This window comes from Crinia signifera, chromosome 1 (genome assembly GCF_055691185.1).
Source record: "Crinia signifera chromosome 1, ASM5569118v1, whole genome shotgun sequence".
In the NCBI taxonomy this organism is placed as follows: domain Eukaryota; kingdom Metazoa; phylum Chordata; class Amphibia; order Anura; family Myobatrachidae; genus Crinia; species Crinia signifera.
Window position 1 is genome coordinate 55,127,791 of NC_139217.1, and position 26,377 is coordinate 55,154,167.

At 44.1% G+C, this 26,377-nt stretch overlaps 3 protein-coding genes across 3 annotated transcripts; 2 read left to right on the plus strand and 1 right to left on the minus strand.

The window, feature by feature from the left end:
• Positions 1–269: 269 nt before the first annotated feature.
• Positions 270–12,518, minus strand: TADA2B (transcriptional adaptor 2B). Its single transcript, XM_083155219.1, has 2 exons — positions 12,151–12,518; positions 270–7,769 (listed from the first exon to the last, which is right to left on the minus strand). The coding sequence occupies exons 1-2, from the start codon at positions 12,481–12,483 to the stop codon at positions 6,777–6,779; spliced, it is 1,326 nt and encodes a 441-aa protein (XP_083011345.1). The 5' UTR covers positions 12,484–12,518; the 3' UTR covers positions 270–6,776.
• Positions 12,246–16,212, plus strand: LOC146021498 (cilia- and flagella-associated protein 184-like). Its single transcript, XM_083155204.1, has one exon. The coding sequence runs from the start codon at positions 12,750–12,752 to the stop codon at positions 14,412–14,414; it is 1,665 nt and encodes a 554-aa protein (XP_083011330.1). The 5' UTR covers positions 12,246–12,749; the 3' UTR covers positions 14,415–16,212.
• A 6,188-nt stretch (positions 16,213–22,400) lies between these two features.
• On the plus strand, positions 22,401–24,374 carry LOC146025876 (cilia- and flagella-associated protein 184-like). Its single transcript, XM_083156021.1, has one exon. It carries the CDS (start codon positions 22,466–22,468, stop codon positions 24,113–24,115), a length of 1,650 nt encoding a protein of 549 aa, XP_083012147.1. The 5' UTR covers positions 22,401–22,465; the 3' UTR covers positions 24,116–24,374.
• Positions 24,375–26,377: the final 2,003 nt, after the last annotated feature.

Here is a 26,377-nt window from a genome sequence, read left to right on the forward strand (position 1 = left end):
TGGCTTTTTTTTACAGGACACTTCATTTAGGATTTGTGTCCATTCTAGTCTCAGTACAGAATGTGTCCAGTTTCCAGGATAACGAAGAAATTTGCTTGATATCTGGCCAACCCTAATTCCCACTGCAGTCACCCACCCAGAAAAAGCATGGTTTGCAGTTAGTTACCCAGGCACGCTAAACCAACCATTACCAAAATCACATTTAAAAAAATAAAGTTGATTCAGGGTAAATATTTTATACACTGATAAAAGAAGCTCAAACAGTAGGATTTCAGTTTCACAGAAACTTATTTATTACATCATACAAAATGGAAATATAGATATTGTATCAGTTGCAGAACAATAAGTTATAATGGCAATATGTCCAGCAGCGATCTCAGTGAATGGACCATTTATATTACAATGATGTAAAACGCTCTTCAAAGCTTATAGAATCCGCTCAAAAAAAAAAAAAAGAGTCAGGGTATACCATCAATAGACAAAACATAACACATGCAAACAACTAAAACTGCTGTTATTCTTTATACAAAGGCGTACAAAAACTCCAGACGCACCTGAAACATGGCTCTGAGCTGTGAAACCTCATGTCTGTATTGTGTAAACGTAAGAACGGCTGAGTGACTTACAATGTAAACCAGGATTTCAGCAAAGTCACGGCACCTCATTATTTCAGAGTGAGAGACAGTGGGAAGATAAACCCCCAATGTCTGTCTGTCCTTCACTATCGCATGAAATAACTTCAGCCAGGTAAGAGCTACAGTATACTAACACTGAGTGCCAATACATAGCTATAGGTGCAGCCTTTTTTCACAGAAAAAAGGAATAATCCTGAAAGATCTGGGGAAACAGACCAACATTACACGACACTGAGTAGGTAATAAGTGGTGGTGGTAAAATTGGTTTCATCTGAGCAGAACTGTGATCTACCTTCAGGGGTTCTCAAAATTGGTCCTGAGGACCCCACACAGTGCACGTTTTCCAGGTCACCCGACAGGTGCACTCATTACTCATTGACACATTTAAAAAAAATCCACAGGCGGAGCTAATTATTTCACTTGTGATTCTGTGAGGTGACCTGCAAATCCTGTACTGTGTGGGGTCCTGAGGACAGAGTTTGAGAACCTGTGCCTTAAAACAAAATAGTTTCCAACCTCAGTCCTCGGGTACCCCCTACAACTCGCATTTCCCAGGTCTGCACACAGAATCACACATGAAATAATTAGCTCCACCCCTGGATATTTTAAAAATGTGTCCGTGAACAAGTACACCTGTGCACCTGCTGGGTAACCTGGAAAACATGGACTGTTGAGTACCAGGGTTGGGGACCACTGCTATAAGAGGACACGTAGCACCGCTCTGATGCTAAAAGGACATTGCAGCTCTATAAACCTTCTAATGATTTCTACCATGCAGACGGAGTGATGTATTTTTGTTGGCAATGAACACAAAAAGTATCAGTAAGGACATGTGTTGTATCCAAGACAGAAATGAACAATTTTATCCAGGTTATATAAAAGGTATTGACGAAAAGCAGAGACAGAACTGGGAGATGCCCATGTTATGTAGCAATGGTGAAAAAGTAGAAAAGCCATTACCGGTTAGGATTTAGAAGGTAACCATTATAATGTTACACACATGGCAACTTTGCGGCATTAGGGAGGAGCTGAAAGAGAGAACAATTTACACTGGCATGGTCAGACCACTCACAACCACAATGAGGAAAGGCATTATATGTCAAGATGAAAGACTAGCAGATTTCATGGTCTGGTTTAGTGATCACCCCTGTCCAATGCGCTCGTTCAGCCAACCTCATGCTGTGACTCTGTATTATACATTGTGCGGATGATTGGGCTGTCACTTGTCCGTCTGCACCAATCGTGCAGTGTACAGGACAGCTTTAGAAGCAAGTGCTGTGTTTACTGTGATCCAACAGACCAATCAGAAGAGGGACAGTCATCCTGCTTAAATGGGCTGGAGGCTCCTTCCGTCTTCCAAACGCGCCATTTCGTTTTAGATGGGAAACTTAAGGTGCCCTACACTAGTAAGATTTATCTTCAGATCTGGCTGGTTGGAATAAAAACATGGTTATGGATGAGTGACAGTTTGTCAGTTTTCCAGCATTTTCAACAAATGGTCAACTGTCATTTGCTCTCATCCATAACCATGTTTTTGTTCCAACCAGTCAGATCTGAAGATAAATATGCTTAAAAAAAAAAAAAAAATTCCTTTTATTGCTATGGAATTATCTGATCAGTAGAATTCACAAATATAGTCACCATACCACAGTGATCATTAGGATAGAGATACAGCATGGGAACACCTGTTACAGGGTTGGTGAAAAGTAAATAAAGGAACAGAAGACCAGATGCACTAAGCTTCAAAAGTGATCAAATGGAGAGTGACAAACAACCAACCAATCAGCTCCTGTATGACATGTTTCAAACACAGCTTGTGACATGGCAGGTAGGAGCCGATTGGCTGGCTGTTGAGCACTCTCATCACTTTTAAAGCTTAGTACATCTGGCTCCAAATCTGTGGGATCACACTAATCACACTTAACATTAATATCAAATATGGATGGGAAATGTAATAGGGTGAGAGAATCAAAAAGTGAGCGATTTGGTAAGAAATCTCCAGGTTTTTTTAAAGCGGCAATCATTTACACTTAAAAAAATAATAATGGAGATTTCTTACCAAAATCTCACCCTATTATATTTCCCCCATGGTTTTCTTTGATGAAGGCCCTAGGTATGGAAATAAGCAATAAGAATGGAAACTCAAAAATGGAGCCTGCGGACTCTGACATGTGTGGAAAAATACAAGACACTACAGTGAATCAGTCTGGACGCTGGCCTCAGCGGGGTGAAGAGAAACTAACCAGGCCAGGTTTGCAGAGTACCAGGCCACTTGGCTCAGTATGAAGCCAATCCATCTATTTGTATCTTCAGGCATAAAGTGTTTACACGTCAATATCAAACAGCAACACTGTAATAAATAGATTTTAAAAAATAATTCTCAAATCACAGTATGTAAACTCTCTCCCTCCCCAAATTCAAAAATTCATTTTTGCTTGAATACGATTTTGACACATAACAAAGACCCGACGGGAACACAGTGACCTCCCTGGCCGATTTAAGTACATTTTTCTTTCGCTCACCCGTGGGTATATTAGCGGCAGTGACAAGTTCTGATGTAAACGGATTTGCTAGCAAGCCTTTTAAAGCCGTGATGGGGGAACCTTCGGCCATCCATCTGTTTTTGAACTACACATCCCAGCATGCCCTGCTACAGTTTTGCTACTTGGCCATTCTAAAACTGTTCCAGGGCATGCTGGGATGTGTAGTTCAACAACAGCGGGAGGACCGAAGGTTCCCCATCCCTGCTCTAAATAATATATACCAATTCTAATAAAGAGATTGCATTCCTAGAGTATTCATGGCTTCCTAGTCACACATACAGGGCTTGCTTATCAATATGAAGCAATGCATAAGGCACACAATGATGTAAGCTGGGGCCATATTATGGAACGGTATCTCAGCCAACTTGGAAATATATATAAAAGGAACATTACATTTAATATCAGGTTTCATTCTAGTATAATACAAAATACCATATTGTTTTTATTATGGACTAAAGAGGTCTATAGGATAATTCTCAAGGATTGGGTGAAGCCAGCCTATAACCAATAGGCAAGAACAGTGAGCGCCTGCACATGGTAAGCATTGGCCAATTAGAGAGACTCTACAAATGTGGGCGCAGCCTCCAAAAACAACAACTGGTGACAGCCGGCTCTGCTTGTCTGCAGTCAAGTAAATGCATTAATAGCCACCCCTAAAAAATGATTGTAGAACCTCTAATTCTATCAGGGACAAAAAGCATCAAATAACAAAAGCCACTTCAGCTGGGTTTTCATCTGTATAAAAAAAATTAAATATAAAAAAAAAGAACACATTTCAAACATTTAGTTACACTGCTTCTCTCCTGGTCTAATGTTATGACTGATTTTTCATTGTAGAATTATATATGGAGGAAAAAAAACACTGTTTCCTTGTTATTTATGGGGTGGGGGAGGGGTTGTCTGGATCTGATTGGTTGCCGTGGAAATGCCCTTTATAAACTAGTTCTACAATAAGCTCTCCTAGTTACAGACATATGGTAACTATGCAGTGACTGAAGCCAGCCATGTTGTTTCTCACACCCCAACAGCTGGATTACACAATCCCAAACAAGGAGGCAGTTCCCCCAATATGGCGCTACAGTATAATGTATGGGCGACCTGAAGGAATTAGAACTGTGATTACATCTTGCTATGAGGAAAGTGGTTACATCAGAAATATGCTACTATAACAATGGCATATTCTGCCCATGTACTCATTTACACCAATGCTGCACATAGGGTACAAAGCAAACCCTGATACTGGCCCAAAACAAGTCGTAATAAACCCACCTGGGACCAGAGAGCACCAGCTTCCAACCACAGTAACTGGCGGCATATGTGGTCAGGACACTGGGCCCAAACTGATATTGAATGCATGCCCAGCTTAAAAGACAGCCACCTGATCAGACAGGACAGAGAACACACATGCAGGGGGTCCTGGCATGCTTTTGGATCAGACTCGTCCTAGAAGCTCACAGTTCTAGGGACTGGAGTGAAGGACGCAGAGGGCAGCAGAGTGTATTCTGCCATAACGTGAGCCTATTAGCATATTACTGGAATAGACACCGACCCCATACTTCCATAACATGGGCATTATGACCCAATTAGCATATTACTGGCCCAGACTCCACCTCCATACTGCCGGTTCTGTATTCTGCCATAACATGGGCATTATGACCTGATTAGCATATTACTGGCCCAGACTCCACCTCCATACTGCCGGTCCTGTATTCTGCCATAACATGGGCATTATGACCCAATTAGCATATTACTGGCCCAGACTCCACCTCCATACTGCCGGTTCTGTATTCTGCCATAACATGGGCATTATGACCTGATAAGCATATTACTGGCACAGACTCCACCTCCATACTGCCGGTTCTGTATTCTGCCATAACATGGGCATTATGACCCGATTAGCATATTACTGGCCCAGACTCCACCTCCATACTACCGGTCCTGTATTCTGCCATAACATGGGCATTATGACCTGATTAGCATATTACTGGCCCAGACGCCACCTCCATACTGCCGGTCCTGTATTCTGCCATAACATGGGCATTATGACCCAATTAGCATATTACTGGCCCAGGCTCCACCTCCATGCTGCCCAGCAGGCACAATGATTGACTGCAAGACGTGCAATTTGCATATAATATATCATGCCATGCTCCCTCACTAATGTGATTTTACTCTGCAACATTAAAATAAAAAATAAATAAAAAAACTAAGAAACTACAAGCAGAGTGTGCAGATCCGGAACAAAAATACTTGTTTATATCCTTCTGATAGTCCTTGAAGACACAATTTATAGGTACTGTATACACTTTCTTCATAGTTCAAACAATTATTTTTTTGTTTTTACTGGCTTCTTAGAGATGTTTTTTCTTAAGTGACAATGTATTAAAAAAAAACAAGCAAAGGTATTGGCAGAGAACATACAGAACTCCATTAGAAGGCATTATGGTGATCAAATGGAAAGGGGAGGGAACCAGGATCGTGGACCAAGGGATAGATTTACAAAAAGGTCTTTAAAAAGAGAGAAAAATTCATGTTCTAGCAATCATTTGCACAGACTCAGAAAGGATAGCTGGCTTCTAATTGGCTGCTCCAGGCAATACCTCCATTCTCCCTTAGACTTGATTGGTGGACAATATTCTACTGTACCATACAGGAGGAAGCCCCAGAGGCCACAGTAACACCACATATCTATGCAGACAGCTTTATTACAGTGACCTCTACAAATTGTGGCCACTCTGGCTGTCTTGGGACTGGGGTCATATGCTGATGCTTGTAGTTCCACACCTGCAGACTGCCTTCCTCAATTTACAGAATTCCTTGGAACCCGAGGAATAGACTGGAACTAAATATACACTAAATGATCGATGTTGCAAGGTGCATGACGATCAGCTAATTGCATTTCATAGAGATCCATAGGATCTGGTTGGTCACCCACGTGACCTAATCTGTCCACGTTGGCCACCGGCTTCTGTGGTCACATTAGAAAACAATCCTGTCATAAGCACTTGTGTAACAAATATCTTGAACTCTGGAGAGGAGTCATTAGCGGTGTTCTATAAACCCAAAATACATTTTATCATCCAATCAATTCTTTCGATGTTTCAGCTCAAATATTAAATCCTGCAAAAAACGGTCTTTTAGTAGACGTGAGACTTCTGATCAGCTGAGAAGCCAAAGGAGATGGGATGTGTGAATAGGCTTTATGGAAGGGAAGAGTACATCGACATACCCAGGAGGATTTAAAAAAAAAGAAAAAAAAAATTAAAATAAATAAAAAAAAGTTTCCCATTTCAAATCAGGTTTTGGCATGTAGAATATTAAATTCCTGTTACTCAGTCTTATGCCTATGCTACAAAAACAAACCACTGCAAAGTTCGGTACCTCCCCAGTAAAAAGAAAGAATACACGACTACGCCACGGTACTGCACTAACAGGAAACAATATCACCATACTAATATAACATACCTATACTCAAAAGAAAAACCTGGCAAATATAAGATTTCACTGAGGAGACTCAATTTCTGTACAAGTCTTATTTATATTATATAGATCTGTTTTTAAAAAGAAAAAAAAATAATATATATTTATGAATAAACTGTCAAGAGGCATCTCTGGATATCCAGCCACTTTCTGTCAGGAAATTTAAAATCCTTTTTTTTAGGACTTTATCTAAGTAACTAGGCAGGCGGCTCTTGGAGGGAATGCCCTGCCTCTTTTGGAGGTGGTCCTTAATGATAATAGTTTTGACCGTCAAGTAACGAGTGGGACTTAAGTTCAAGGAACTGCACAGCACCTTCTCTCTGTCCGAAAGCAGCTCAAAGCCAGAGAGGTTTTCGATGGCGGCAAATTCTCCCTCTTTACCGTCCTCTCTGCCCCTCTTTGAGTTGGCAGTGTTTTTGTTCTCTTTCCTCTTTTCCCGCTTATGTCGGGCAGCTTCGTACTCTGCCGACTCCTCCAGCTTGGTGATGCCGTTCCTGCGGTACCTCTGCAGCTCACGAAGCTTTGCCCTCAGCATTCGTTCCTTGTGCATGTTCTCGAAGAAGTCCTCTATTTCTTTGCTGGACATAAACTGGAAGAGCGGCCTCAGTTTTAACGGCAGTTCCTTCTCTTCCTTGGAGATTTTTCTTTTCACCGGTTTCTCCTTCTCCTTTTTATCTTTACCCAGAAACGCTGGCACCAAATTGTAATCCCGTGCGATGTTCTTCCTCCGTTGTCGCTCTTTTAGTTTCCGGACGTACATGTCCACGCAGGATTCCTTAAGTTCTACTTCGACGTCGTCATCGTCATAGTTCACAGACAGGCCGCTGATCAGAGTCTCAGCATTTTGATCGTATTCGATCTCGTAGTCATCGCGAAGGGGCATGTATCCTAGCTGCTGCTGCTCTTGCACGGTGATGTCCAAGGGGGGTAATGGTGTGGTCAGGCTGGGGGACAGTGGACCCCCGGTGGGACACGTATGATCCGTTACTCTGTTGGGTATACTATCTGGAATGCACGCTTTGCCAAGGTTTCCGTGAATGTACATGCTGACGTAGTGCTCCATTACTTCCTGGGGCGTCCGGGAAGCCCCCACGTGAGCAGCCATATCCTCCTGAGGAGAGAACATACAATAAAACAGGTTAGAAAATGCAGTATATACATGAACGTCATACTAACGCATTTCACCCAAGAGATGGGAGTTGTATAGTAACATGTTAAAGCACCCTAGCCCAGCACTAATAAACATTGGGGGTGATTCTGATTGGCACACATCACTGATAAGTTCACAATGCTGCGTGTCAATTGTGACATGCCACGGCTCCCCCCTTCGCGAGTTTCCCTTACACAAACATCCATTCGCAGCCTATGGGGCGACACACATCATTCAGTGGGGTCTTAGGCTTGCATATGTCCTGGAGGTGAACATGGCGGATGTCAGCTGTTCTCCTCTGGCAACCGTGCCATCAGCGCATGAGAACACCCAGCGTTTTCATGGGAATGCCAATGAAACGTTAGGCGTTCCCACGGGTGCCCCTCCATGCTGCCTCCCCACGCACTGGTGGGTGCGAGTGCCGGACGAACACTGTTCGCCGTGGCTGCTCGCAAGGGGCGCATGCGCAGAATTTGCATGGGTGCATATGGACAGTACAAGGTCCAATGTCCTTACCATACAGAGTACGAGGGGCTTGCAATATGGAATATATATATATGTCTGACACACGCTGTCTTGAGAAAAATGCTTAGGCATTGAAACGTCGACACATAGCGCTGTGTCTACACGTTATGATGTTTCATTAAAAAGTCTTATATTTCAAAGTCCTTTTGGAGTGACGCCGCTTTTTCCCTGTGTTTGTTCATCTTTCGCGGAGGGCACCCGGAGGCATCTGTTTACTATTAGGAGTGAGTGCCGGCTCACACCCCACGTGTGTGTGTGTGTGTGTATATATATATATATATATATATATATATATATATATATATATATATATATATATATATATATATATATATATATATATATATATATATATATATATATATATATATATATATATATATATATATATAGCCATTTTTTTTATGGAATTTTTCTTTGAAGTCTACAAAATGTAAATAAAACCTAAAACTAAAAATACAATGAGCTTATTTTATCACACCATTCCCTCAGCTATTGCAGGAGAATATGCCATCAGCAGAGCAGAACACAGTCTCAATGACATGTAACACAAATTAAAAAAAAAAGTAAAAATTATGAATAAATACAATAAAACTAAGTTTTGAGCAACAGATCATGTCGTGACGGAGAATCCCTGGTAACCATCCGCAACATGTACCAGGAGGTCTGCTGCAGCCCACCCTGAATCTGGAGCTTCCATCTCGATTGATAAGTTGTCTACATAAAAGTTGAGGGCCCCATTTACTATTAAATATTTGCGTCTAATTCCCTGAAAATCTGTAGATATCAAGTACACCGACAAGGTCTTTGTCGACCACTAATGGTCAACATATCATAGGTTGGCATTGACAGAAGGTCAACACGCTTTTTTCACATGTTTTTTTGGTGTAGACTGACTATTTCATACTTTACTATCCAAGTGGGCATATAACAGCCTGCTGAGCGCAGAGAGTCACTTTGCCCGAAGCATGGCGAGCGCAACGAGCCATGCTAGGGGATGCGGTACACTTATACAGTGTCCATGTCCACAAGAAACAAAAACACGTGAAAAACGTATATGTCGACCTTGTGGGAGTCAACCATGCTCATGGCCTCAAGCTTGTGTCAATCTCGACCTATGGTATGTTGACCCTTTCAAGGTGTCAACCTAGCCAATGTCAACCATTCATGGTCGACCTAGAGATTGTCTATCTCCTATACCATAGCCTCTGTAAGAAGGACCACTAGCCTTAAGGAAATTGTTAACTTGCAGATATGGAACGTCAGAAAGCCAACGGGACACATCCCCGCCTGTTACTGACTCCACCCACTGCGCAGTGAGTAACTTGCTGCCACCACCAGGCTTCTTTCAAGCAGCACATGGGACTGTTCCAAATCCTCAGGAGCTATTCTGGAGGTGTAGGAGTCAATTTGGGATAGGGCCACATTTAAATATCGGCAAGTATTTAAGTTGCTGATCAACCAGCGCACCTGTACTAGGCTTGATGCACACCACTATTATTATGACCGTCGACATTGAGTGAGTTGGGGGAAGAACATCTTAACACAGCAAGTTTTCCAAATAAATATTTAATTTTTAAATAATTCTTATGATTAACCTATCTGGCCAAGCCTTCTGATTGGAGGAGAGCTCAGTCTCCAAAACTTCACAAAATCCAAGGTTGCATTCAAGGCCTTGGTATCATTGTCTAATAGTCTAGGCCAGATGATAGGCAATATACACCCCAAGGTCTAAAGATTAATGGTGTATAAAAGTGAATAATGTCACACACAAACCTCCCTTTCCTAACCTACTTGCATAATACAAAACGACCAACAACCTCTAAGTTTTAGATCGACCTATTACAAAAAAAAAATAAAACGGGGCGGTGAATAAAAAATGGCAAGAGCCAGATCACTAAGGAATTTCTGAGATTGCAAGCTTTGTGCTTGTTTAGGAATAAATGGGTCCGTTGCGGCTACCGCATTTTAATCAGGCCTACAGCTACAGTTTTTGTAACAACAACACATAATTACACAGAATGGACCAGTTGCGTCACACTGTCTGTATCAGGTGATCACATTCTTGTTTGACTGTTATGGACCTGGACCAATAAGAGATTCCCTTTCAATGTCAGTAACTGCACAGTGGGTAACTTTGGTTTGTATGTATGGGGCTCATCGCCTCCATTGCCATAGCAACCATCAGTAATGTGGGGAGAGCTGGCTTAGGATTGGGACACTGCTACAGGGTTTAAAAGGTTTTACCCCCAACAAAATATTCTATTCCACCCCAGTTAGAAACCGTTATTAACCATACATCCATAGAGCTCGATCACTACTAGGGAAGCATTTATCTGCAGCGGCTTTGCAACTCTATAGCACATTTGATTACAAAATGTGCTGGCACAACAGCCTTCCACAGCAATCTCCTAATGGTATCTCATCAGTCACTAAATTGCAGCTACTGGCACACACATTAAGAGCCAGTCATGCAGATTAAGCTATGGGCAGCCGGACGTGTGTCCAATTTGGCAACTGTGGTGGGTGGTCAGAACAGCTGGATCCCGTAGTGCTGTGGTTGTGCAAACACAGCAAAAGCAGTCAATGTCTGCCTACATCGGCAGGAGATTTTTGGTAGTTGGTGTGGAGATACACAAAGCAGAATTGGCTACTAACCTGCTCTTGACTAGTCATTAACTGGCTACACTAACTGTACCCCATAGGGTGGGTGAGTTTTTCTAGCTTTACTTTCATAATGTACATATTCAGCTTGTGTGAAATGTAATGTTTGTTACATAGATATATTTCTGTAAAGGATGTGCGGTGCTAGGCGGGCATCCCCCTGCAATGGCAGGCTACGCGCCAGGCGGGCATCCCCCTGCAATGGCAGGCTACGCGCCAGGCGGGCATCCCCCTGCAATGGCAGGCTACGCATGAGGCGGGAACCCCCCTGCAATGGCAGGCTACGCATGAGGCGGGAACCCCCCTGCAATGGCAGGCTACGCATGAGGCGGGGAACCCCCCTGCAATGGCAGGCTACGCATGAGGCGGGGAACCCCCTGCAATGGCAGGCTACGCATGAGGCGGGGACCCCCCTGCAATGGCAGGCTACGCATGAGGCGGGAACCCCCCTGCAATGGCAGGCTACGCATGAGGCGGGAACCCCCCTGCAATGGCAGGCTACGCATGAGGCGGGAACACCCTTCAATGGCAGGCTAGGCATGATTCGGGAACCCCCCCTGCAATGGCAGGCTACGCATGAGGCGCGAATCCTCCTGCAATGGCAGGCTATGCATGAGGCGGGAATACCCCTGCAAAGGCAGGCTACTCATGAAGCGGGAACCCCCCTGCAATGGCACGCTACGCATGAGGCGGGAATTCCTATGCAATGGCAGGCTAGGCATGAGGCGGGAACCCCCCTGCAATGGCAGGCTACGCATGAGGCGCGAATCGTCCTGCAATGGAAGATTAGTCGCCACATATAATTCTCTAGTAAAAATGTGGTATATTATTTTTATGTTTTATTCATAAAAGGAACCACAAGTGGTTGGCTGCGCGGTACATATGGCACACATTACAATACAGGGTATACTGGAGCTGTGCAACTGTAAATATAACACTTTCTGCAATTCCCTGTCACCTGCTCACAGTATGTTTCGGTCCTCACTGCCACCATGCCTCTGCCCTCCCCTGCCAGGGTACATCCTGCACTGCCCATCCAGTGCAATGCCCAGGTGTGCTTTATGTCCCGTCTATTATCCATGTGTGATGTGCATTACACTCCAGCCTGGTGGCCTCCCTGGGGGGTAATCAGCTGGGACCCCCTGATGCTTACCCAGTTCCCGAAGCCAAACTGCTCGATTGCATCCAGCAGCAGCTGCTCTTCCCTGCTCGTCCATCCTCCCTCCGCCTCCGGTCCCCACAGGGTGAAGCGGCCGCCGTCCACCAGCTGGTAGCCATGCCACCGACGGTGGTTGCCGATCTCCGCACCGGCAGAGAAGCACTCGGTGCAGAGCTCGATGTCCTGGCACTCGGTGCAGCGGAGGCGGAGGCCGGTGACGTCGGCCAGGCAGTAGACGCAGTACTTCTTGCCCAGGTCCGCCATCTTGGCTGCGCCGAGCTGTTGTTGGGACTCTACCACGAAGCCCCGCCCAGCGTTTCCCGTCATTTAGCACTGCGCATGTGCCACGGCTGCTCCGGCTTCTCATGGGCTCGGGGCTGCAGACTCGACTGCTATTGGACGTTGAGTGATAGGGAGGGATGTTCCCTTCCAGCTCGCCAATCAGGAGCAGGGACTCGCTCTGCCCCACCTCTCCCCCTGCACGCCGTCACCATGGAAACCGTGCTGAAAGGTAAATACACAAGTATCAGTAGTGTCTGAGGTGAGCAGCGCAGTTGCCGGTATCGGAGGGACTAGACTGGTAGAGTCCAAACATGAGTGATGCCCAAGAGGTAGTGCAAGAGGAAGGTGACAGAGACCCTGGGACTGGTCAGGAAGATGCTGGAGCCTCTGAAACAAGTCATGAAGATGCTGGAGACCCTGGAACAGGTCAGGAAGATGCTAGAGAGCCTGGTGCCAGTCAAGAAGGTGACAGAGAGCCAAGCGCTGGTCAAGAAGGTGTCAGTGAGCCAAGTACCAGTCAGGAAGATGCCACAGAGCACAGTACCAGTCAGCAAGATGCTAGAGAGCACAGTTCCGGTGACACAGACCCAATTACAGATCAATATGGTGACGAGGAGCCTGGTACGTTGATGGACTTGGAAAGGGAGCAGCGCGCAGATGAAGATGAAGGCAGGAGCGCTGTAAAAGAAGAGAGTGATTCATCACAGCGGCAGATGGAAGAATTGACTAAAAGTACATCTCCTGTGCCCAATCCTGCATCTGCTGAACAAGCTGTGATCCCAGAGAATAGAGATCTGGAGGCATCTACAGATACAGCAGAGTATCTGGAGAGACCCAATTATCCTCCTGAGGATCAGGACGAGGAAACCCAGCCCAATCCAGACATACAGGAGGAGGAAGAAGATGAACTCCAAGATGAAGGTGAGCAGATGCAGGAAGATACTGAGCCAGAGAAAAGCCCAAGGGACAAGTTTGAAGACAACCAGGCTCAGGAAGAGCTAATTCAACATTATCAAGCACTGGTTTTGGAAAGGGAAAAGGTCCAGCAGCAGAACTCTCAGCTCCAGCACAAATTGTATGAGTATTTCCGCCGAAAGAAAGGCGAAGAAGCTCGGCCAGAGACTGAGAAGCACATCTCTGATCAGGAGCAACGCTACCTCAAGTACCTGACCACCCTGGAGGAGATGAGGAAGAAATACAAAGATGATGCTGCTTGCCACGAACAGCAGATTGAAGATCTCCAGAGACAGTGTCAGGAGGTTGTAAGTCAAATAGACCGGGAGTGGACTGCTTTCCAAGAGCAGAAGAAGAAAATCGCCTTATATGGGGCCAGCCGACGAGGCACTGGAAAGCATGCAACAACCTCTTTTGTCCAGGAAGTGGAACAGCTTCAGTCCAAGGAAGAGCGCAAGGAGAAGGAAGTCATTCAAGTTCGTCTAGAGAACATCAAGCTCAAGAATCAAATACACCGCTATGAATCTGCCTTACGGTCCAGAGAAGAGTTGGCTGATGGATTGCACCTTATAGACTTTGAGCAGCTCAAAATTGAAAACCAGACATACAACGAGAAAATTGAAGAAAGAAACGAGGAGCTCCTGAAGCTCAGGAAGAAGATTACTAACACGGTGCAAGTGCTAACTCACCTGAAAGAGAAACTACAATTTGTACAAGCAGAAAACCAACAACAAAAGGAGAAGCTTATGGAGGTAGAGGCGCTGGTGGCAAAAAAGAGGGACATTTTGACTAAAACCAAACAGGCTAGAGACAGCCTGAGGATGAACAACCTGAAGCTAAAGCAAAAGTCTGGCCTGCTTGGCAACAAGCTTCTTCTTAGAGACTTTGAGGACAAGGTAGATGCTACAGAGAATCTTGTTGAAAGGCTGGAGAACCTGCAGCGCCGTCACGCTGAGCTATCTCTTTCCAGTAAAGGCATGATGAAGAAAATTGCTGAAGCAAAGATTGTTTTGGAAGGTTAAAGTCTCCTGAACTTACTGATATCAGTGATGCTGTGTGGCAAAAATCTAAATCGTATCATGTTTTTCTTCTATATTAACACTATATTTAGTTCCATTGGTATTACAGGTCAGGTCTCCCTTATCCTTGTATTCCAAAACCAAAATATTCCGAAAACCGTGGTTTTTCAGAATATGTTGGGGTATTTTGTTTTGTGTGTGTGGGGGGGGGGATTTTTTTCCTCATCCCCCAATGTCCACGGCAGTCTTCAGGATCCTCTTCAGTGGCACCTCCGGTCCCAGGGATGCATTGCGTGGGTGCGCCGGTGATGTCAACGGCGCACTCGCGCAATGCACCCGTGGGACCGGAGATGCCACTGAAGATGATCCTGAAGGATGGCGGGGGGACACCATGGATGTCGGGGGACCATCGAGGCACCACCAAATATTCAAAAATCCCTTATCCAAAACTCTCTAGGTCCCGTGTATTTCGGATAAGGGATACTCAACCTGTATTATAATATGTAGGTGTTTGCAAGGATTCTTAATATTTTAACATGTCTTAGGTCAGTTAGCTGCCACACATACCCTGAGCTTAAAGTGCCCGGTCTTCTTGAAACATATCACCTAATCAGCTCCATATCCCGTGGTAGGCCCAGCAGTTAAAATGTGGTAAGGCTTAGATTCTGGATTAAGTCATTAGAACTATGCTTTAAGTACCCCCTTAAGTTAAGTGATCTTTGGGGCCTACTGTGGGCAGTAATTGAATAGGTCCCGGCACATAACTCAGCTTCTAAAAGTCCCCGGTAAGACCTGTTGGCAATTGAATATTCATCATATTTTTATGAGCATTGCACTTTTGATAAGTTACGATGTGGTAGCATTATTTATGAAAACCCAAATTTTCAAATTTTGGGAAATCACATCCATAGAAAAGTTTTTTTTTTAAAGAAGAATGCTTTGCAGTGTAATAACCTATAGGGCTAAATGTACAGTATTACGGTGTGTGAATCAGAAAGTGAGAGATTTGGGAGCGATTTCCCATTTTTTTAAAGCGACAATTAATTACACAGAAAAATCAACCTAGTTTTTCAATGTAAATGATTGCTGCTTTAAACAAAATTGGAAAACTCTCCCAAAATCTCTCACTTTATGATTCTCACACCCTGTTACATTTGGCTCCTGATCGTAACACTTATAGCACATTTAGGAGTCTTAAACACTGCTAAACCTTGAATACGGTGTGCTTTACATGAGTAGCTAATAATATTCTCAGATATTTACATTATGTACGGAGCTATTGTTCTTGGATATCAACCTTTTATGGTACTAATGTAGTATCTGGGCTGCTGATTTTCTGATTGTATGCCTTACCTTAAGGCATAGGTGTCAAACTCAAGGCCCGCGGGCCGAATCCGGCCCGCCAGACCTACTCTACTGGCCCGCGCCGCCAGACCAAGTCTATTGCGCTGCCAGTCTATAAAGCCGGCTGCCTCCTGAGAACGCTGTGGTGCTGAGCGTTCCCAGGAGTCCATTGCGCTGCCCGGCGACGTGCGTGATTGCGTCATGCCGTCATGCCGTATGCTTAGCCTCAGGCAAAGGAGCGTGGGGTGCGGCTGCGGTGACGGCTGTCCTGCCCTGCCCTGGCGCGCGACGGAGGGGGGATCTTTTTGCCTGCTGCCACACACATCCTTGCAGTAAGTGGCTCTCCTTCAAAAAAAATATATATATAATAAAAATGTAAGAATGCTGGCTATGGTGTGACTCACCTGCTGCACGCTGCAGCACAGAGTCTTGTCACATGGTGGCTTGGTGGGCTGCTGGTGGCATATTGAAATAAGTATATTTAATGTACTTATTTAATAAATAAGTATTTGAAATATGCTTATTTCAATATGCCACCAGCAATACAGCCCACCAAGCCACCATGTGACAAGACTCTGTGCTGCAGCTTGCAGTAGGTGTGTTATATATTAATAAATATATGAATGATGCTGGCTATGCAGTGACACACCTGCTGTAAGCTGCAGCACAGAGTCTTGTCACATGGTGGCTTGGTGGGCTGCTGGTGGCATATTGAAATAGGTATATTTAATGTACTTATTTATAAAATAAGTATTTGAAATATGCTTATTTCAATATGCCACCAGCAATACAGCCCACCAAGCCACCAATATTTGTATGTTTAAAAAAAAAAAAAAAAATTACTGTTTGTTTTCAAAAATCATTTTTCAATAAATTGCACTTTTGAATATCTACTTGTCATTATTATGACTATGTTTCTGCTTTAAGACCTAGTTATTACTTACAAAACAGTAATAATTGAATGCAGTGACAATAATTTATTACGATAATAAAGAGTGGACGCATAGTCCTATACAACCGGCCCTTTGAGGGTGACCAAACTGCTGATGCGGCCCCCGATGAATTTGAGTTTGACACCCCTGCCTTAAGGCATACAATCAGATGCGATTCGACGCGATTTTCGGCAAAATCGCATCGAATCGCATCCGATACCGCATGCGATGCGATTCGATGCGATTTTGTATAGGATTCAATGTTAACAAGGTCCTGTTCATTTCCCCACTATCCAAGTGGGCATAGAGTTGATTTTATAAAGCGTGGCAAGCGCAGCGAGCCCCGCGAGGGGACGCAGATTTCTTAAAAAGTATTCTGTGTCCGCTCGCCACGCTTCAGGCTCGGTGGCTCGCTACACTCGCCACAGGTTTATATCCAACTCCATGCCCACTTGGATTGTGGGGAAAGGAAAAGGACCCCTTTTTCCCATTGAATTCTATGTTAAAATGGACTCAGAATCCTATGGAAAAATCGGGACCATCGCATCGCATACGATTTGGTCGCATGCGATGCGATGCTACCGATCCGACCCGATTTCTAAATCGGACGCCCAGATACTACAAAAGTACCCCTTTTATACTTACACTATAAAATAAAAATAATAAAACAATAATATGCGCCAAAGGCAGTATATTTGCTCTGTGCATATGAACAATCACTTTTTTTTTAATTGATATTACATTTTATTTTTTGGGGCATTTTATTTTTTCTTTTTCGGATTTACTTTTCTTTCTTTTTTTGTGTTGCCTAGACACTTTTTTTTTTTTTTATTAGACCGTTTTTGGAATAGAGCGTCTGCTTTTTTTTTCCAAATACTAGTAAATATATCTGTCATCTGTGTAAACACAGATTAATAAAATAGAACTCAACGAGATCCCAACTTTTAAAAAAATGTTTGAGTCGGTGACCTTGGCAGGTTGGCTTATGTTTACAAAAAAAGTGTTTTCCGAAAATATCTTAATCCAGGCTTCAGAAAATTCTATGCTCATAAATTCCAAATTTGTGTAATCTTTTTGTACATATATTCACACACTTCTAAATCATTTACTAAATAACATTAAAAATAAATTAAAATCTTAAATGTGTATGGGTAATAAATATATATGGTAGGTTGCATTGGATCACTTGACACTTCATGACCCTAAATTACTAGTTGGCGGATTCACATTCCTACACCAATGGGTACAGCTTATATACATATTTATTGAGATAACGGAATATGAAGGGAACATTGTGCAAGTTACAACCTTAGCGGAGAGGAACTGGGTAATTCCATACTTGAAAAGGATCTAGGAGTCCAAATAGACAGCAAACTGGGATGTAGTGCCCATTGTAATGTAGCTACAAAAAAGGCCAACAAAATTCTGGCATGTATTAAGAGGGGAATGGAAACTAGGGACTCAAGGGTAATTATGCCACTATATAAAGCATTGGTGAGACCTCACCTAGAGTACGGAGTACAGTTCTGGGCCCCACACTATAAAAAGGACATCATAGAATTAGAAAAAGTCCAAAGACGAGCAACAAAGCTTATTAGGAGAATGGAGAATTTAAGCTACGGCGAGAGATTAAGCAGTTTGGGACTATTTACATTAGAAAAGAGACGTTTAAGGGGGGACATGTACAAGTATATCAAGGGCCAATATAAGGAACTGTCACACACCCTCTTTTCTACTAGAAAGGAATCTAGGACGCGAGGGCATGAGTATAGATTAGAAGAAAAAAGATTTCATTCAGCTAGTAGAAAGAATTTCTTTACGGTCAGAACAGTCAAACTCTAGAACTTCTCCCCAGAGAGGTGGTAACGGCTGGCTCATTAAATGCCTTCAAGGCAAAGTTGGACAAACATTTACTGGAGAAAAACATCCATGGGTACAAATAAGAAATATGATTTGTCTGTAAAATACCAGAACCTACCAAATCAGCAATGGATATCTATACCAGGTTGAACTAGATGGACGCAAGTCTTTTTTCAGCCTTACCTACTATGTAACTATGTAACATTTAATAATGCTTCTAAAATTGAAAAGAGGTTGTGTTTCCCATAGCAACCAAGCAGATACTGTCTATCATTTCTCTACTGCATCCTACAAAATGATGGATAGAATCTGGTTGCTATGGGCAATATCACCCCTTTTAATGTGTAGAAGCTTAAATAAATGTACCACATAGGCAGAAATGGAAACTCTTAAATCCTACTTTACTGACTTGCCATTGGTGCATTCAGGAAACGCAGTCTGGACAAGACAGGTCACAGCAGCTTACTGACTGTACCAGCGTAGGGATGGCCATTGATGGCAATAGTGCAACTGGCCATCGATGGTGCATAACTATCCAATGGATGACCATCGATGTTTTTACATATCGATGGTCATCCATTGTCTTTGACTGATTGGCCTATGGGCCAATCAGAATACGGGTGCGGGGCTTCACGGGTGTCCTGGGTGGAGTTATGCTCTATGGCTCAGGAAAAAGCAAAACTGGTTCTTCCCCATGGATGACAAAATTATTCCACATCAACCATAAACCATCAATGTTTTCATCCTGGCCACACCCAGAGTTTTTTGCCTGTATCAGAGCTCATTAGCATAGTTGTTCGCAATCAGGATGCTGCTGCCCAGGACAGGACGGGTAGGCTTCCAGGGGTTGCTAGGTGATCAGAATGCAGCAAGATTGCAGTCTCATCACCTAGACCTCGTTATGTTAATTGTTTGCTCTCACTATGATTGGGGGGTTGGTCTTTTAGTATCCTCACTGAATTTCACAGATGCCAGTGAAAGGTTCCTGCTGAGATCCAGGGCCGGACTTGCCATCTGGCACTTCTGACAAATGCCAGAGAGGCCAATGGCCAGGTGGGCCGATTTCTTGTTTCTCCACCTACCGATTGGTCGCACAGAGAGCCGCTGGACTTGCGGCGGGTCAGACAGCTCTTTCTGTGCACCCGTGAGATCCAGGAGAGAGGGGGGGGGCATCACACACCACTATTCCCCTTTTTCCTGCAAGCCGGTAGAGGCAGTGCACGCATGCGATCGCTCTTACAATTCGATAAATATTATGTGCAGCACATAATATTTTTTGAGGTAACAAGCGATCGGTGGGCCTGCGTATCAAGTTGAATTTGACAAGCCTTCGATTTATCGCACAGATGCAGTCAAAATCAAAAGATTGTATGCAAATTCGCCCTAGTGTATGGGCAGCAAAAGTCTTGGGGTTTTGTATCTCTGAGGCTGAGCTCTATCTTATTCTGCATTTAATAACATCCTATGCATTGTTTCAGACCAGGCGGCATCTCAGTAACTGGTGGACCTAATTCACCAGGAAAAGCCGGCTGTTATTGGTGGAGGTTTAGCTAGCAGTAGGCAAGAACACAACTGTGCAAGAGTAATCATAACAATAGTGCATCCGCTGACGTCAGCTGCCCGCCCTCCACACCCGCATAATCACTGAATGTCCGTGAGAACGCCCAGGGTTCACTTCTTTTGAAAAAGTCATGGTGTGCATGACAAAGCGCGTTACGGACTCCTCCATATTATTGGCCTGCAAGTCCATCGGACACACCCCCTCTATGTCTGCTCCACTGTTGCCCAACGAACTGGCTCAAAACTGCTGATTGCTCCTAACATTTAGACACACACCCTGTGTCTGTTCCACTGCTGCCTCACTAACTGGTTTCAGATACCCACTGACCACGCTTCCTGTCACTAACCTGGTCCCTGCTGTGTGTCCACCGCTGATGACTCAACGCCGCCTACTGCCACCCGACATCCCTCCTTGGCCCCCGCTTGCTGACTGCACAGTTAGGAATTGTTGGCGTTTGACAGCCGCCGGGGAGACGGAAACCCGACACTGAAACTTGGCCTCCAACAGCTGGCAGTCACTTAATAGGATGGGAGATTCAGAAAGTGAGAGATTTGGTAAGAAATCTCCATTTTTTTTAAAGCGGCAATCATTTACACTGCAAAATCAAACTGGATATTTCTTACCAAATCTCTCACTTTCTGAATCTCTCATAGTATTATATTTCACCCGCTGTGTCCAAGAGGAAGTTGCCTTTTTTCCCCTGAATTAACCAGCCTACAACTCTTGCAGCCCACAGCGCTCTGTGTAATTCTAAGGTTGCGAGCCCATTTCTGCACCGGTTAGGTGCCGACAGGTGCAACATACAACAGTGGACTATGGGCCTTATTTTGTTTGATGTTTTTCTGCGCATGTGTATATGCTGGGTGCGAGCGGGTGGGGGGGTAGCGGGAACGGGCTGGGCCCATGGAAATTAGGCCATGACGCGACTGGCGGGCAGCTGAGGTCAGCTGTCTGCTCTGTTCCCATACAGGGAGCAAGTAAAGCCAAGACACCAGAGGATGTCTTAGTTCTGCATACACCTTCCAAATCATTCCATGGTTGGCGACCCCCGAATGATCTGGTCCCTGCACCCAAGGCTGGGAATGGATGTTTATGCAAAACATCTATTCGCAGCCATGCGGCAAACCCACCGAGTGAGAGAGGGGGGCGGGCTGGCGGCTGTGCAAGTGGCGTTTTATCCACATGCAATGCTGTGAAATCCGGATCTGGACCAGAATAATGTCCTATATACAGAGGATACACCACAGCTCACTATTAGGGTACTGGACAAGAGAACCGGGGACGCTCTGTTATCTCCTCCATATAATATACTATGATCAGCACCCTATTAGATTGCAGACCAACATACTATTCATTCCCAAAAGTAGTATTTTTTTTCTGTATATTTATTTTATATCAATTTTATACACCTACTGTATTGTACAAAATGTCTTTTATATTTATTTTTATTTTATTGGTTATAAATGATCACTATTTTAGTGTGAATATTACTTTTCCGTCATACATGACTGTGCGTGGTCTTTTATCTTTTCCTGTTTTTTACTTCAGCATTGGTCAGCTCCCCATTTCCTAGGTTTTCATGTAGAATTGAGTTGATGGGCCTTGTTTCCACGTCAAAGGTATGGCTTTTTCGCAACAATTCTTCCATGGAGGCCACTTCTGGCCAGACTTCTCTGAGCAGTAAATGAGTGTTCATAGGTCCTACTCAGGGCCGTCTTAACAGCAGTGTGGGCCCCTGGGCAAAGCAATGCACTGGGGCCCTTACCCATTCTCCTCTCCTAGGGGTGGGGGGTGCTATCAGCAGAAGCTTTGATGTCCCACGGGTAGCAAGGGGTGCTCTATCTTCCATTCAACATGTAGGACCTGGAGCAGTAACTTCTGCTAATTACTCCTTTACTGCACAGGTGGTGGGAGGGAGAACACTAACGTGTGGACTTCCAGGCAGGTAGGGGGTGTTTTATACGCGGGGGAGGGTTATAATGGAGTGGGCTTAATATTCGTAATTTTCCGGTGGATGGGCAGCTTGTTTGACTGCAGATATCGCCATTATCTGGAAATAGATTTCTTTGCCTTAAATAGTATAAAAACCTAGAGTCCCAACTTTCAGGAGGTGCTGGGGACTTGGGGATAAGAGATCAGGAGCCAGAGCAATCCATTGACCAAAATATAAAACTGTACACCAGACGTTTGGAGCTGGAGCAGGGACCGGCTGCTGGAAGGCTGATATCTCTGGTTCTGGGCATGATAGAGACAAGTCCCTAGAGTCGACAGAAAGGGGAGAGTCCCAGTCTCAGTAGTATCTGAGGTGAGCAGCGCAGTTACCGGTATCGGAGCGATTAGACTGGTAGAGTCCAAACATGAGTGATGCCCAAGAGGTAGTGCAAGAGGAAGGTGACAGAGACCCTGGGACTGGTCAGGAAGATGCTGGAGCCTCTGAAACAAGTCATGAAGATGCTGGAGACCCTGGGAAAGATCAGGAAGATGCTGGAGAAGGTCAGGAAGATGCTAGAGAGCCTGGTGCTAGTCAAGAAGGTGACAGAGAGCCAAGTACCAGTCAGGAAGATGCTACAGAGCACAGTACCAGTCAGCAAGATGCTAGAGAGCACAGTTCCGGTGACACAGACCCAATTACATATCAATATGGTGACGAGGAGCCTGGTACTTTGATGGACTTGGAAAGAGAGCAGCGCGCAGATGAAGGCAGGAGCGCTGTAAAAGAAGAGAGTGATTCATCACAGCGGCAGATGGAAGAATTGACTAAAAGTACATCTCCTGTGCCCAATCCTGCATCTGCTGAACAAGCTGTGATCCCAGAGAATAGAGATCTGGAGGCATCTACAGATACAGCAGAGTATCTGGAGAGACCCAATTATCCTCCTGAGGATCAGGACGAGGAAACCCAGCCCAATCCAGACATACAGGAGGAGGAAGAAGATGAACTCCAAGATGAAGGTGAGCAGATGCAGGAAGATACTGAGCCACAGGAAAGCCCAAGGGACACGTTTGAAGACAACCAGGCTCAGGAAGAGCTAATTCAACAGTATCAAGCACTGGTTTTGGAAAGGGAAAAGGTCCAGCAGCAGAACTCTCAGCTCCAACACAAATTGTATGAGTATTTCCGCCGAAAGAAAGGCGAAGAAGCTCGGCCAGAGACTGAGAAGCACATCTCTGATCAGGAGCAACGCTACCTCAAGTACCTGACCACCCTGGAGGAGATGAGGATGAAATACAAAGATGATGCTGCTTGCCACGAACAGCAGATTGAAGATCTCCAGAGACAGTGTCAGGAGGTTGTAAGTCAAATAGACCGGGAGTGGACTGCTTTCCAAGAGCAGAAGAAGAAAATCGCCTTATATGGGGCCAGCCGACGAGGCACTGGAAAGCATGCAACAACCTCTTTTGTCCAGGAAGTGGAACAGCTTCAGTCCAAGGAAGAGCGCAAGGAGAAGGAAGTCATTCAAGTTCGTCTAGAGAACATCAAGCTCAAGAATCAAATACACCGCTATGAATCTGCCTTACGGTCCAGAGAAGAGTTGGCTGATGGATTGCACCTTATAGACTTTGAGCAGCTCAAAATTGAAAACCAGACATACAACGAGAAAATTGAAGAAAGAAACGAGGAGCTCCTGAAGCTCAGGAAGAAGATTACTAACACGGTGCAAGTGCTAACCCACCTGAAAGAGAAACTACAATTTGTCCAAGCAGAAAACCAACAACAAAAGGAGAAGCTTATGGAGGTAGAGGCGCTGGTGGCAAAAAAGAGGGACATTTTGACTAAAACCAAACAGGCTAGAGACAGCCTGAGGATGAACAACCTGAAACTAAAGCAAAAGTCTGGCCTGCTTGGCAACAAGCTTCTTCTTAGAGACTTTGAGGACAAGGTAGATGCTACAGAGAATCTTGTTGAAAGGCTGGAGAACCTGCAGCGCCGTCACGCTGAGCTATCTCTTTCCAGTAAAGGCATGATGAAGAAAATTGCTGAAGCAAAGATTGTTTTGGAAGGTTAAAGTCTCCTGAACTTACTGATATCAGTGATGCTGTGTGGCAAAAATCTAAATCGAATCATGTTTTTCTTCTATATTAACACTATATTTAGTTCCATTGGTATTACAGGTCAGGTCTCCCTTATCCTTGTATTCCAAAACCAAAATATTCCGAAAACCGTGGTTTTCAGAATATGTTGGGGTATTTTTTTTTGTGTGTGTGGGGGGGGGGGGACTATTTTTTTCATAATTTCCTCATCCCCCAATGTCCACGGCAGTCTTCAGGATCCTCTTCAGTGGCACCTCCGGTCCCAGGGATGCATTGCGTGGGTGCGCCGGTGACAACGCGGGCGCACTCGTGCAATGCACCCGTGGGACCGGAGATGCCACTGAAGAGGATCCTGAAGGATGGCGGGGGGACACCGTGGATGTCGGGGGACCATCGAGGCACCACCAAATATTCCAAAATCCCCAAAAATCCCTTATCCAAAACTCTCTAGGTCCCGTGTATTTCGGATAAGGGATACTCAACCTGTATTATAATATGTAGGAGTTTGCAAGGATTCTTAATATTTTAACATGTCTTAGGTCAGTTAGCTGCCACACATACCCTGAGCTTAAAGTGCCCGGTCTTCTTGAAACATATCACCTAGTCAGCTCCATATCCCGTGGTAGGCCCAGCAGTTAAAATGTGGTAAGGCTTAGATTCTGGATTAAGTCATTAGAACTATGCTTTTAGTACCCCCTTAAGTTAAGTGATCTTTGGGGCCTACTGTGGGCAGTAATTGAATAGGTCCCGGCACATAACTCAGCTTCTAAAAGTCCCCGGTAAGACCTGTTGGCAATTGAATATTCATCATATTTTTATGAGCATTGCACTTTTGATAAGTTACGATGTGGTAGCATTATTTATGAGAACCCAAATTTTCAAATTTTGGGAAATCACATCCATAGAAAAAGTTTTTTTTAAAAGAAGAATGCTTTGCAGTGTAATAACCTATAGGGCTAAATGTACAGTATTACGGTGTGTGAATCAGAAAGTAAGAGATTTGGGAGCGGTTTCCCATTTTTTTAAAGCGACAATTAATTACACAGAAAAATCAACCTAGTTTTTCAATGTAAATGATTGCTGCTTTAAACAAAATGGGAAAACTCTCCCAAAATCTCTCACTTTATGATTCTCACACCCTGTTACATTTGGCTCCTGATCGTAACACTTATAGCACATTTAGGAGTCTTAAACACTGCTAAACCTTGAATACAGTGTGCTTTACATGAGTAGCTAATAATATTCTCAGATATTTACATTATGTACGGAGCTATTGTTCTTGGATATCAACCTTTTATGGTACTTATGTAGTATCTGGGCTGCCGATTTTCTAATTGTATGCCTTGCCTTAAGGCATACAATCAGATGCGATTCGACGCGGTTTTCGTCAAAATCGCATCGAATCGCATCCGATATCGCATTCGATGCGATTTTGTATAGGATTCGATGTTAACAAGGTCCTGTTCATTTCCCCACTATCCAAGTGGGCATAGAGTTGATTTTATAAAGCGTGGTGAGCGCAGTGAGCCACCGAGCCCAAAGCGTGGCGAGCGAACGCAGATTTCTTAAAAAGTATTCTGTGTCCGCTCGCCACGCTTCGGTCTCGGTGGCTCGCTACACTCGCCACAGGTTTATATCCAACTCCATGCCCACTTGGATTGTGGGGAAAGGAAAAGGACCCCTTTTTCCCCATTTAATTCTTTGTTAAAATGGACTCAGACCATTTTAACATTGAATCCTATGGAAAAATCGGGACCATCGCATCGCATACGATTTGGTCGCATGCGATGCGATGCTACCGATCCGACCCGATTTCTAAATCGGACGCCCAGATACTACATAAGTACCCCTTTTATACTTACACTATTAAATAAAAATAATAAAATAATAATATGCGCCAAAGGCCCATGTCTGAAATAATGTTTCCAGACAGTATATTTGCTCTGTGCATATGAACAATCACTTTTTTTTTATTTATATTACATTTAATTTTTTTGGGCATTTTATTTTTTCTTTCTAGGATTTACTTTTTTTTTTTTTACTTTCTGTTTTTCTTTCTTTTTTTGTGTTGCCTAGACACTTTTTTTTTTTTTTTAATTAGACCGTTTTTGGAATAGAGCGCCTGTTTTTTTTTTTTTTTCAAATACTAGTAAAATATATCTGTCACCTGTGTAAACACAGATTAATAAAATAGAACTCAACGAGATCCCAACTTTTAAAAAAATGTTTGAGTCGGT